This window comes from Atheta coriaria, unplaced genomic scaffold, assembly GCF_025399875.1.
Source record: "Atheta coriaria isolate IRGN ID8LTWV9N9 unplaced genomic scaffold, Caltech_Dcor_3.1 hic_scaffold_5_pilon, whole genome shotgun sequence".
In the NCBI taxonomy this organism is placed as follows: domain Eukaryota; kingdom Metazoa; phylum Arthropoda; class Insecta; order Coleoptera; family Staphylinidae; genus Dalotia; species Dalotia coriaria.
The window spans coordinates 599,955-613,304 of record NW_027045447.1 but is presented as its reverse complement, the minus strand read 5'-3'; the positions used below and the strand labels follow the sequence as shown (position 1 = coordinate 613,304).

At 37.0% G+C, this 13,350-nt stretch overlaps 2 protein-coding genes and 1 long non-coding RNA gene across 4 annotated transcripts; 2 read left to right on the top strand and 1 right to left on the bottom strand.

Annotated features, from left to right (window-relative positions):
* LOC135792441 (uncharacterized) lies at positions 1–5,132 on the top strand. Of its 2 annotated transcripts, XR_010548323.1 has the most exons (4): positions 1–568; positions 643–1,179; positions 1,243–2,551; positions 2,612–5,132. XR_010548323.1 is itself a non-coding variant. In XM_065303073.1 (3 exons), the coding sequence occupies exons 1-3, from the start codon at positions 528–530 to the stop codon at positions 2,246–2,248; spliced, it is 1,584 nt and encodes a 527-aa protein (XP_065159145.1). In that variant the 5' UTR covers positions 1–527; the 3' UTR covers positions 2,249–5,132. The 2 variants fall into 2 exon arrangements, 1 of the variants encoding a protein (XP_065159145.1); XM_065303073.1 differs by having other exon boundaries at positions 1,243–5,132.
* Positions 5,133–5,330: 198 nt separating this feature from the next.
* Positions 5,331–12,760, bottom strand: LOC135792010 (caudal type homeobox). The gene is made up of 4 exons (XM_065302634.1): positions 12,131–12,760; positions 11,947–12,021; positions 6,611–7,158; positions 5,331–6,063 (listed from the first exon to the last, which is right to left on the bottom strand). The coding sequence occupies exons 1-4, from the start codon at positions 12,648–12,650 to the stop codon at positions 5,497–5,499; spliced, it is 1,710 nt and encodes a 569-aa protein (XP_065158706.1). The 5' UTR covers positions 12,651–12,760; the 3' UTR covers positions 5,331–5,496.
* On the top strand, positions 10,381–11,315 carry LOC135792504 (uncharacterized). Its single transcript, XR_010548355.1, has 3 exons — positions 10,381–10,634; positions 10,906–11,072; positions 11,194–11,315. It is a non-coding gene; the product is annotated as an uncharacterized lncRNA (long non-coding RNA).
* Positions 12,761–13,350: the final 590 nt, after the last annotated feature.

The window sequence follows — 13,350 nt, the reverse complement described above, 5'->3', positions numbered from 1 at the left end:
GGAAAACGACCAGTGATGTGCAATGTGTCGGGCAGGTAGTGCGTGAGCGTCTCGTTCAACATGTCCGCTGTGCGAACAAGTGTTGCGCGCACGAATCGAACGCACAAAACAATCACATCCGCCAACGCCACAAGCCATCTCCTCGGTGAAATATATTCAATGTTAATCTAGGGCGGTGTACACTCACAAACAGCCTGCTCGTAGCAGAAAAGTCCTTGAGATGTGAATAAATGGGACACGACTGAAAATTCGATTGTGGCAAAATCGGTGCATGACGTTATGCAAATATTTGCTTCCATCGTCTGGGAATCGTCTTTCAACACGCTGGATTTAATCGAATCGCGGTGGGAATTATAAATAGCATCCAAGTAAACTGTTTTCGCGGTTGACCAGCGTCAACATGTGCAGCACCAGCGTGAAACGTTCACAAAACGCGTAAAAAACGCTCGCAACACGCAACTTCTTCAAACAATCATCTACTTAAGCAATGGTTAATTATCCAATGAATATTTGACGAGGATACGTTCATGAGGAGACGTGAATTCATCTGGTGCATTAATTATGAAAGGTAACCTCAAAAAAACACAAAATAACCTCAAAACACACAAAAATCTTAAAATAACCTAAAATTGCATTGCATAGTGACACAATGGAAGTCGAGAGTAACGAGACGAACGCAACCAACACGACAGCAGCGGATTTAAAAGAATGGATGCGCAAGCAACAAGAACGCATTGACTTCTACGCCACGTACGATGTAATGACAGGCGTGCGGATAGCCGCCACACTCGGAGGATTCTTCGGCCTGATGGTCATCCTAGTCATGTACAAATCAAAATCAAAAACAGAACGCGCATTGGAGGATCCTAACCTCGCAGCTGCGGCTGTAGCTGAAGCAGAGGAAGAAGAAAGACAAATCGCTGCAGCCCTCGAAGCAACAGCCTATGAACAACTAAACCCACAACAAATCAAACGCTCTCGGAGAAGTCTGGATACTTCCAGTGTCAGCCCGAGGTGGATCCGCAACACAAAACGTTTCTCATCAATTGCAGGTTATGCATCACTAATGGACCCACCAATACGGTTATCTTCGAAATTACCATGTTCCATTGATGAGGATTCACCAACTGATGACGGGAGAGTGTTATATGATGATATTTATACAAGTTGTTATGAAACGTAAGTAAATAACCTTTAAAAATATTTTTTTGCGTTTTTAAATTAAGGTTATGTTATTTTTAGACATTTGGGTGTAAACATACCTAATCGACGTGCTAGTAATGTAACTTGTTCATCCTCGGGGTCTTCTTACTTGGAACGACGTGGGTCTTCGGTTATGTTGGGTTTACCCCCAATGCCAAGTCATAAACACCAACATCTGCAACAAATGCGACGTAGGCAATCCTCACCACTTCCCGAGCAATACGACTTTTACTATCCGATTGATATTAGGGTTATACAACCCACTCCGGGTGGGTCACCTTGTGGGAGTGAGCGGGCTTTGTATGACACTGTTCCATATCAACGACAGCATTTAACTCCGCGTTTGGCCCCGTTGGCGTCCATTAGCTCCTGTAACAGCTCGCTGGCGAATGACTGCACGGATTATGACATGCAGTCGCATGTATCTTACTGTTCTGATAGTGTTTTTCATGATATTGAGTGTTATGAGGATACTGATGATGAGATTGATCCGTTTTCCACGGATAGTGAAGAGGATGACGCGGAGAAACTGCAGCGACAGTTGCAGCCATGTTGTAGTCAGGATTACCATCGGAGAGTGTCAATGGGGAAGCCTACGTCTCCACTGTCGACGATTTCAGATGAGTCTACGAGTACGTTGATTGGTGTATGTTGTGCTGGGACCAGTGGGAAGGATTGTGAACGTTGCCAAAGGTGTTTGCGAGATGTGGGGTATGTGGATGATGATGTAGAGGAAGAAGATGAGCAGGAGCATTCCAGTAATGTCAAATTGTGTGCGGAGGGTAGACTAAGTCGACGGACGAGTGCGTCGAGTATCACACGCGAGATGTCTACTTCTGCTACACTGGGGGCGCTCGGATCGACGTTGGAGACTCTCGAACGTAAGCGTGGCAGTTGTTGTAGTATTGAAGGTGTCCCCTCGCCGACTGGATCAGCAGTGAATAGTCCGACTGTTCAGCCGAAGCAAGTGCCGCAGATTGAAGTTGTTGATGTGGACAATGAGGGTGACACGGATGGTGTGTGGACAAAGGAGACGCTTTTCTAGCAGACGTTCAACGCGCACACGCAACGCCAACACGAAACACGTACATGAGGTGACATAACCTCAAACGCACACGCAGAGGTTAGTTTTTTTTTGTTTTTGATTTATGATGGTTTTATTGTTTCGCCATTTTGTTTTTCAAACTTTTGATGAATCAATATTTAGTTGGTTGGTGAAATTAGATCTTCGTGAAACTTTCCACTTTCTACTTTATGGAGTTAACGAAACTTTGCAGTCGATGAGCGTGCATGTTACGAGTATTCAATGTTAATGATATAGTAACATAGTAACATTCGGTCAGATCAGGTAGAGTGTATTTTAAAGTTAATCATTGTTAGCGGAAGAAAAATCTAAATTTATTTCTAGGTTGGAAACACCCACTATACATATCCAAAAGTACACACTGGGGATGTGCAATTTTAGCTCAATACCGGTATTTATAAAATTATTAATTTTTTTTAAAGAAAATTACCGGTATTGATTTAGGAAAAAATACCGGTATACCGTTATTGATACCGGCTTTTAAAAAATTATTAATTTCTTCATTTTTGCGCTAATTAATCAAAAATACCGGTTTTTAAGAAAAAAATACCGGTATACCGGTATTAATACCGGTATTTCTAACCTCTAATTTTTAATTTTTTTCATAATACCAATATTTTCAATATGTTATTGTTTTTTTTCTAATACCGGTATACCGAGATACCGGTATTGAACGAAAAATTCATATCCTCAGTACACACAACAAAAGCACTCTTCGAGGTTGAAGTACACGTACTTGTGAGTACTTGCAAGTGCTTAGACTCGACTTGACTCAGCGTAACATTGAGATGTATTGATTTGTGCACGTGCACAGTGCACAATCAGACTGATAACCTTTTTGTATTAGTTTCATACGTTTTCGGCTAGAAACCTAGCGATTTTACTTGAAATGCGCAAAAATCGAAGTATTATCTCACTAATAATCCATTTCGAACGTGGCAAGTGAAAGAACTTTAAACTATAAACAAATTGATATAAAAAACGTCAAATTAACCTTAAAAAAATATCGTATATAAATAATAAATCTTAAATTTTGTTTTTCTTGCAAATTCCGTAGTTTTTTGGTCATTCTTGTGAATTTTATGGCTTAAAATAATTTTTAAACTTATCTAGGGCCTTAAAACTGACCAATTGTTTATTTTTAATAATTGTTTTTAACTATTACACGTAAAAACTATTAAATTAAACCGTGAAACGATTTTAAAGTAATAACTAAATGGTGCCAAACAGAGAAATGTTTAAACAAGCGTAATTTACTCTAACAATGTATTAATTGTTAATTATAGTGATACTATGTGAGGGATAATGAACAGTATTCAACCAAGCAAAATCTTGACAGCCAAAAAGCGAATAAATGGAGAATTATTGCAAAATTACAGAAATTTAGCAAAGAAAAGTAGAAAAACCTAAAAAAAAACTTGTTTAAAGCTTAAAATGTTTGCTTAAAACGTTCAATTAGTTACTAATCGTGTAATCAGGGTGCGTAAAACGTAATTTTCTAGTTAGCAACTTTAGTAAATGGGCATTAAACCAGCTTTTTGTTAAAAAAAAAGAAGTAAAATATCACTTTTTAATCGCTGCGCATTTTGTGTGACTACAAAAGTTTAGTTTTTAATTAATAACTCGAAAACTAATTGGGTTATTATTATAAATTTTTGGTAATTTATTCTTAAATAAATTCTACATGAATTGTTAAAAAGATTTTGTTAATTGGACAATTACACAAAAGTTATAAACAATTAAAGTTGATTTTTGTAAGAAAAAATTAAAAAAATGACTTTAATTGTTTATAACTTTTAAACAAAAATAGTTATCAACAAAATCTTTTCACATTTCGATTCAATATATATTTAAGAATATAATCTTTAAAAAATAATTAATTTCCCATAATTAGTTTTCAAGTTATTGCCTAAAAACTAAACAAATCTCTTAAATTCAGCGTAGAAATCACAAAAACCTGCATAAATTGTTGACTTAAACCCTAGAATTTAACTAGATGATAAATAATCCTAGCGATTAAGAAAATCTATATTTTTGTGAGCAATATTTACCTTGTAATGAAACCTGTACCACTAACACACAAAGTGAACTAAACTTAAAAACTAAACTTAAACAAAAAACGTCAAGTATGGATTAATTGCGATTGTTTGTTGTATAGTGCGATTATAAAGCGTATAAACGTGAAAATTTGTAATTCTAAGTGAATGTGTAACTTGTATCGTAACGTCTACTCTTCGGAACCAAAAAAAAAAAACTCAAAATTCCACCATTTAAACACAAAAAACACAAAAAAAAAATTATTGAGCGCGTCACCCAAACACCATTTTCCTAACAAATTCGATCGAATCGTCGTTGTAATTATATTAATATTGATATGAAATGTTAAATTAATTATCTAAGCGTAAGACCCATGTGAAATGCGTGTACATAGATAACTTTAGATAGATTACTGAAATTTGTGGAGTATTTCATAAGTAATGATCTGTATATCAAAGCAAAATGGCGTCGAATCAACAAACCGACACAAGTATTAGATTAAATCTTAAACCACGAGTATTTTATGTGCGCCGTGCATAAATGCAGAGTATATAATATATTATAAATTAACGATATAGATAATTTTATTAAATATGTTACGATACGGACGCGGTTAAAGTTTAAAAGTGTTTAAAAATGAGGATTTCAACGGCGCAATGCAACCGAAATGATCGCAAATGTTGAATTTCTTTGTCTGTGTGCATTGCGACACATTAAAAAGGTATTAAATTGTGTTAATTAATGAATAAAATGCAAAGAGACAACTCTATGTATTATTTGATGTGTAAATAAATATTTAGATTAAAAATTGAGTGTATTTATGTCTTACCTTGTAGTAATCACCTTAAACATCGTCAGAATAACATTTATAACAATTAAAACTGGTTTTTTTTTATTGTTTAAAGTGGAAATAATTAGTTAAAACTTGTGAAAATGTCAAAATTGTTACGAAACTAAATTTCTGTGGTGTATTGTTGGTTGCCTATAGTAAAACATCAAATCGGAATTTAATTTCTTATAAAATTTTACTTTTCATTGTATTTTGCACCAATCCCCTAATTGTTTTATAATTAATCAAATAAAATAATGCTTTAAAAACTTAACAATAAAATACAATCAAATAATACTTAAAGCAGATCAATTTCGTATGTTTGGATGCCTACGTTAAACCGTCAATTTTCGTCCGCACAGTTCCCGCCGTTTAGTTGTTCGCCGGCAGTTGACTTCAAATCGTCCGCTGCGTGCTCGTGTTCCTGCTCGTCATCCTGATTATCGTATAATTCTGCAAGACCAGACACACCAGCTATTACCGGATGCAACCCTGTGCCATCAACGTGTAGATTGTGATTGTACTGTCCGTCAATCATTAATCCACTGCTCGTAATCTCCGTGAATGGAAAATGATGTTGCAGATCATGATTAGTAAACTGTATAAGGTGAGTTTTTGTTGCTGTAGAACTGCTTGGTAATATACCAGGCAGTGAATTGTTCACGTTGTTTACATCCGTGGGGAATTCATCGCGTTTCTTGACTTGTTTACGTTCTTTTGCGCGTCTGTTTTGAAACCATATCTTGACCTGCCGCTCTGATAAGCCGAGATTCGTCGCCAGTTCGGCTTTGCGACGTATTGTGATGTATCGACTGTAATAGAACTCTTTTTCCAGTTCGACACGTTGGTGATCGCTGTACACCACGCGGTATTTGTCTTTCGTGCGTGTTTTAACCTGCAAAAAAACAGAACAAAATTAATTTCCCGGCAAATTTTCAAATTGACAAGTGACAGGACATGGAAAATCAAGTAAGTGGTTTTGAAATATAAATATTTAATAAAGACAATTACAATTACAATCACAATCGCAATCAATGCTGTTTGTGTTTGTTTGAATGTGAATTGTTTAGTAATACAATAATGTGCTTTGTACAAATAATTTCGCGTCTGCAACCCACAATGCAGCCGTATAATGCGTGTGTAGTGTGGTGTATTGAAAGTTGCATATATACATACATCTCTTTATTAAATTACATCAATTTCAATTTCAAGTGGTAAGTAAAATAGAAAATTGCGCAAGCGTCATCGATACATTACATTATCGTCCAGATAAACTTACAAAACTGCCGTTTCATGCCGAATTAAATACATAATTAACAATAAATTGCACTTAAACTAAACAATACTTATTATAATACAGATTGCACTTGTTTTCGTTGGAAAAAAATCTCTCGCTTTTGTCATGACATTTATATATTCGGGAAATTGTTTAAAATGTTTCGATTTTTGATTTAAACCACCGCTGATTGTTGATTCTGTGGTGCGGGATTCGGTGAACTGTCATATTTGATGCCTACTTGTTCCAGTTTCACGTCATAGTCGGGATCCATTAGCGTCATTCGTGCGTTTGGTGAAAGATTCATCATTGTATGATTCTGTTGTTGTTGTTGTTGTTGTTGTTGTTGTGGAGATTGTTGATGATGTGTATGTGGATGTGTGTGTGGATGATGATGGCCGCCGCTTGGCTGCATCGCGAGTTGCCCGCAGTATTGATTCTGCAGCTGCATCTGCGCCATCTTTTGTTCGTATTGCTGTAGGTGTAGGCCGGCATTGCCGTCGTCTTTGCCCGTCTCTTCGAGGCGTTTCTTTAATTGTTTGCGTTCCTTTGCGCGCCGGTTCTGGAACCAGATCTTGATCTGACGCTCGGATAGGCCTAGATTAGCGGCGAGTTCGGTTTTTCGCCGGATTGTTATGTATTTATTGTTTAGCGTGAATTCTTTTTCGAGCTCGATGCGTTGGTAGTCGGTGTAGACGACGCGGTATTTGTCCTTGGTGCGCGTTTTGCCTATAACAGAATAAGAATTTGCAAATTTTCGCCAGCACACTCAATTTTAGGGGGTTTTGCACAACTCACTACGAAGAAATCACTACTTAGATTAAATTATATTAGAAAAGAGTTAAATATTAAATTATTTAACGTTAAAAACGCGTTTTGAAGCAAAATTGATGTTTTTTTATCAAAAAACGTGAATATTATCAAAAATATTTTATGAATAGTGTATAGCAAATTATTTTTACATAGATTATTTAATTAATAATCATTAGGAAGTAAAATATGTACAATATGTTGCGAGAAAAGTGCAGAAATTTAATATTTTGACGCTAAAACGCGTTTTCAGGCAAAAAATGAAAGTTTTTCTTCAAAAAAACGCGAATATTATCAAAAATATTGAATATAGAGCGTTGAAATAAGTATTATAGCATCGAATAATTAATTGTCATTCTTTAACTCGTTATATTTTGCGAATAAAATGCATCCAATCAGTTTTTAAACGTATTAAACGCGTTTTCTAGCAAAAAAGAATTATTTTTTTCTACGAAAAACACGAATATTATCAAAAATATTTCATGAATAGCGTTTAGAAAATTATTCTTACATAGAATAATTAATTAATAGCCACTAGGCAGTAAAATATGTAAAATATTTTACGAATAATGTGCAGAAATTTAATGTTTTAACTGTAAAACGCGTTTTCAGGCAAAAAATGAAAGTTTTTCATCGAAAAACGCGATTAGTATTGAAAATATTGAATACAGAGCGTTGGAAAAAGTATTATCGCATAGAATAATTAATTGTATTTCTTTAACTCTTTAAATATGTCTAATATTTTGCGAATAAAACGCAAAAATTCAATATTTTAACGTAAAACGAGTTTTTGAGCAAAAAACGATGTTTTTTCATCGAAAACGCGAATATTATCGAAAATATTAAATATAGAGCGTTGATCAAATTGTTTTAGCATGAAATAATGACTTGTCATTCATAAACTCGTAATATTTTGCGAACAAAATGTAAAAATTCATTTTTTAAACTTTAAAAACGCGTTTTCAAGCAAAAAATTAAAGTTTTTCCTTCAAAAAACGCGAATATTATCAACAATATTTGAAACTAAGTATTGAAAAACAATTATAACAGTTTAATAAATTCCCAATCGAATATGCAAGCCGTCCTTAAAATATTTCCGACTGCAACGCAAAAATTCGATTCACATTACGATATCCGCCGCTAATATCCGCGATTACCTCCGCTAATCGTAAATAAAAAGGTGTGCGATCTGGAGATCTGGTTTGTGTTTGAGTGTCGTCGTGTGTTTGATGTTGCATGCCGATAAGCGTGTGGCGTGTGTGGGATTAAGAGGCGGCGAGATGTGAAGCGCGGCGGTGTATTTGATGCCGCAGCGAATGAGCGAACAGAGCGCGCGTTTGTATCTGCCGTGTGATTGTGCGCAAATAGTTCCGACGCCCAAAAACGATAACACGCAGACTACAACTACACTAAACGAACGATACAGCATGTGACACGACATGACATGACATATTTTACATGCTTCCACACCTGCACAAGAAGCAAAACATTTAAAAATCATGTTAAACCATGTCTTTTGAATTTTTTCAATGAAAACAGAAGCAAAATGTTGAAAATTGAGAATTTTATGGTTTAATATTGCATATCTTCTAATATATTTGTTTGTTTTGTATTGGGTGTTGACTGGGATGGACATGTTACGATTAGTTGCGGTCTATCATGTCTAAAATGTCTTCAAAAGTCTTGAGGAGTCCCACGGTTGACGTTTCAATAAGAATAAGAACTTATTTAGCAAAAAAAAAGCTGGGCGACTTCTGTGGGCCGTAAAGATAAAATAAATATCCTCACTAAGTGTAAATGCGTGCGTTGAAATCGCCCGTTTGAGGATCTTTTGTCGAGGATTGACCATAAAGTGACCGGCGACGCTTTATGACGCGACCTGCACGCGTCCCCAATTTGCACACAACGCAAACACAAATAAAAATCAAAATATTTTACTCAAAAAAATAAATTTTAGCAAAAAATTTTTGATTTTAAATCAAAATTTGATTTGTTTTTTTGTGTTTTTCAAAACAAAACAAAATAAATAAAAAATAAAATAAAAAAAGCATCCCTTGGTGTTTGTATCACTGCAGGAAAAAAACGTTTGTGAGTGCGAAGTTGAAGTTCACAGCGCAGAGAAGGAAAAGCGCGCTGGATAATTGCCCGTGGGTAGTTTCGGAACTCCCCGAATGTTTAAGCTAACGTCCCCCTTGAGATCCATTGCGGGCAACGTTTTGTCGCTCGTTTTGCCCGCCCTCGAATCTCGGATTTAGTTATTCTTCGCCGCCAACGCGCTGTCGCTTTCCCCTACGGTTTTTCTGCCATTCTGCAGTGGCAGTTACATTTGCCAAAACAACTATCAACAAATACCTAGGTACATTTAAAGATAAAAACGTTTTTTGTGTTTTTCCCTAAAAATACGAAATTTTTGAGGTTTGGGCAATTGAAATATATTTATTGCGTCTATATAAGTTTATTACAGCCCTTCAAATAAAAATTACGTGCCGCTGCCGCCTTTGAAGATTTTAGCAACAATTTTATGCGTTTTTATTACGGGGGACACATCCCTTCTGGTCAGCGTTTACAACTTTAACCCAAATTGAGTACATTTCGGCTAATCCATCACGTTTATTACGTTTCTAGGGCTTGTAAGTTGTAAACGCCTCGCCGGGGGTTGTAAAATATTTGTTGTTATATTGTTAAATGGATTATACCTGCGCAAAATGCACAAATTATTCTTTGAGTCCGCACCGACTAATTCTCGAAATTTTTGATTTAAAAATAGAATTAATTTGGAATTAATTAATTAACGATCCAGCGGTAATAAAACGTGTCTTTCTCTTTTCATATATTTTTTTTTTTTGGTGATCCAAGATGGCCTCGTCTGCAATTCGTAATGTTATAAAACTAGCGTTGTAAATCAAGCGGCTTCAACATTTTCTACCTCCCGGCTGAAATAAAACGAAATAAAAACCGCGATGGCAATCATCAAATGCGCCGCGCTGGGGCGGGCAGCAATGGCGTAACTGCTTAATGGCAGCGACGTGTAAAAAGCCCGAAAAAATTAAAAAGCGTAATTAACGTCCTTCGCTGGGCTGCGCAGTGCTGCGCGCGCGCGCTTTTGTTGGCGATTTACAACCCGACGGCCGTAAAAAAAAACAACAAACGGCGGCGGACACACGTTCTTTCGACATTTTTCACATCGCGCACGATAATGTTGATACTGAATTAATTAGTGCGGCATTAACTGCTCGCGCTCGCGCGTTTACAGCATTAACAGCAATAAAAGCAATAAAATTCGGCCGCGGAGCGCGCGGTTTCTCCCGACAAAGTCTATCAAGATACGTTTGGTTCTAGCCGTGCGCACGGACCGGAAAATGATGAAAAATACGGCTAAAGGCGTGGAGTTAGAGGTAATAAACATTCTTTTGGAGGGTACCTTCAAAATGGCGGGCGTAGTACAATACTACTATAAAAATTATCTCAAGAATCTTGTTCTTGTTTTGTATCGAAAAAGGAGGAAATTTTAGTGGAAAAATATTCAAAATGGCGGTGGTAACATTAAAATATAAGAAAATTAATTGAAGGTACCCCCACATGATATTTTTATGCATAATTTTATATTTTTAGGGATAAAAACTTTTGTAAAAGTAATTATTGTGTTTTTTTTTTTTCAAAAAATAGGTTTTTGGGTATTCTAGGCGCCAGTTTTTAGGAGGGTACCTTCAAAATCTGGACCGAAGTATAATACACCAAGAAATATCTCAGGAATAATTTTTTCCGCCGAAAATCAACGAAATAATGCAAAAAAAGTGATGGTATGGATGAAAAATGTAAAAAATCATTCTTAGGTGGGTACCATCAAAGTGGCAACCATAATTTTTACTTAAATAATGCCTGGTAATGATTTATTTGCGTAGAACTGTTTAATTTTCAGGAAGAAACACGTTTATCGTTATTTTGTGTGTTTAGGCATTCTAGGCGCCATTTATTAAGAGGGTACCTTCAAAATTCTGGCCCGAAGTACAATACCTCAAGAAATATCTCAGGAATATTTTTTTACCTCCAAAAATCATCAAAATATTGCAAAAAATTGAAGGTATGTATGAAAATGACAAAAAAATCATTCTCAAGTGGGTACCTTCAAAGCGGAAATCATAATTTTTGTGAAACTGTTTAATTTTCAGGAAGAAACACGTTTATATCGTCAATTTGTGTGTTTTTTTTTTGTCAAAAAATGAGTTTAAGCATTTTAGACGCCATTTTTGAAGAGGGTACCTTCAAAATCCTATACCGTATAAGTATAATACCTCAAGAAATATCTCAGGAATAATTTTTTACCTCCAAAAATCATCGAAATATTACAAAAAAATTGATGGTATGTATGAAAAAGACAAAAAGGCATCATTCTTCGGTGGGTACCATCAAAATCTTTACTGAAATGACACTGCCTCATGATATATTTATGAATAACTGTCCTATTTTCACAATGACACCATTGTATAATTAACTCTTGTGTGATTAATCATTTTGCAAAAAAAGTGTAGCAACAAAGCGCTTTGTGTTCCTGGTAGGCAGGCAGTGAACCGTCGGAACCGTGTAGAAACGTATAAATATTACCGACGCACATCAAACACCAACACAATCATCATCACCATCTCAATCAACAAACAAAACGCAAGTAAAACTAGCAAGAAACAAAAGGTTTAGAATGAAATTTCGTACCGTTCTCGCTAACATCGTCGGCAATTGGCAGATCATGGCCGACAATGTGTTCTAGAAGCAATGGTTTCATTGATTCTAGAATGAAACAACGTTTTTCAGTTTTTCGCCCCAAATTTATGTTAATTACATGCAATACTAATCTACTACTATAAATATTTCTATAAATGATAATTCTCCAACTTACCAGGATTAGGTTGACTCTGATACGATGGTTTATTCATCCAGTCATAGGGACTCCGTGCCGGCGCAGGTCTTGTCTTTGCCGACGGATTCGGCGGCGTCACACTGCCGCCAGCACCACCGGGCGACGACAACTCCGATCCGGAAACAGTAATCGGCGGCGACGGCAGCTGATTCTCCGGTAAGTCTAACTGCTGATGATGGTGTGGCATACCAGCATGTCCAGCATGCGTGTGTGTGAACTCATGACTACCAAAATCTGAGTGAAACGCCGCCGCCACCGCGGAATGATGCGCTGAATGCCACATTTGTTGCTCATCTTGCATGCAATACGAAGGCGCTGTGGGCGCACCAGCAACTTGTGCACTTGTCTGATGATGGTACCCGCCCGGGTACCATGAATGTGGATGCATGGTATTCGCGGCGTGATGGTGGAATGCGGCGCCGGTTTGGGCGGCGGCGGCGGCCGCTTGGTGTTGGTGTCTGTACATCGCCGCCGTTGGGTAGTAGGATACCATGCTCATAATGTCCGAATGTTGATAACACCACTACACCTAACACTTTTGCACTGAATGTTTTGTTTTGTTGCACTTTGTTTTAATTTATCACACTGTGACGTACACCCGCCGGTCGACAAGCTCCGAATGATGATTGTTTACCTTACTGGCTGGTATTTAATATCTCTAGGGGCGATGGCGTAGGCGCCGCGCGTGGTGGCACTCGGAACACGTGAAGTGGGGGTGGATGCGACCAATCGGCATCGCGGCGCTGGGTTATGGCCGCGTTTCAAGTGCACCGCCAATGGTCGCATGGCCCAATCTACACACAAATGTGGAAATGTGGTACGCACGCCTAAAAAACACGTTTTACACACTGGAAACACAAAAATTCAAATTTAAAAAAAAAAAAAATTTTCACAAAATTTTTTTATTTTTATGCAAAATTAAGGGAAATTTTACAAATTTTACAAAATTTGGTACCCGTAGGGAATTCCACGTACTGCGCCCTTGATTCCATTGCCAACCCCCCCGCCTGGGGTTGACGCGTCGTGTAATTACCATTCAATTGCTCCGCAACTACTTACTACTTCATCTTATTATCACAACGATAATAAATCGGTGCCGAGTTTACCTTCCACGCCTCGAGCGCGTAAATTTGCAGCCGGTAAACTCGCCGATGGTGATCCCAAGCAGTTTGTAATCTCGTTAAACGCGACATGGTGTC

What these genes read in the sequence shown, in the direction of transcription:
- LOC135792441 (XM_065303073.1), top strand. Translation starts at nt 528, where the DNA reads ATGAGGAGACGTGAATTCATCTGGTGCATTAATTATGAAAG. An exon ending in TGGTGCATTAATTATGAAAG is followed by an intron (nt 569 to 642) that starts GTAACCTCAAAA and finishes TGCATTGCATAG; the next exon opens with TGACACAATGGAAGTCGAGA. An exon ending in TATACAAGTTGTTATGAAAC is followed by an intron (nt 1,180 to 1,242) that starts GTAAGTAAATAA and finishes TGTTATTTTTAG; the next exon opens with ACATTTGGGTGTAAACATAC.
- LOC135792010 (XM_065302634.1), bottom strand. Translation starts at nt 12,650, where the DNA reads ATGAGCATGGTATCCTACTACCCAACGGCGGCGATGTACAGACACCAA. An exon ending in TCAGAGTCAACCTAATCCTG is followed by an intron (nt 12,022 to 12,130) that starts GTAAGTTGGAGA and finishes GTTTCATTCTAG; the next exon opens with AATCAATGAAACCATTGCTT. An exon ending in AGAATCAACAATCAGCGGTG is followed by an intron (nt 6,064 to 6,610) that starts GTTTAAATCAAA and finishes AATTAATTTTGT; the next exon opens with TCTGTTTTTTTGCAGGTTAA.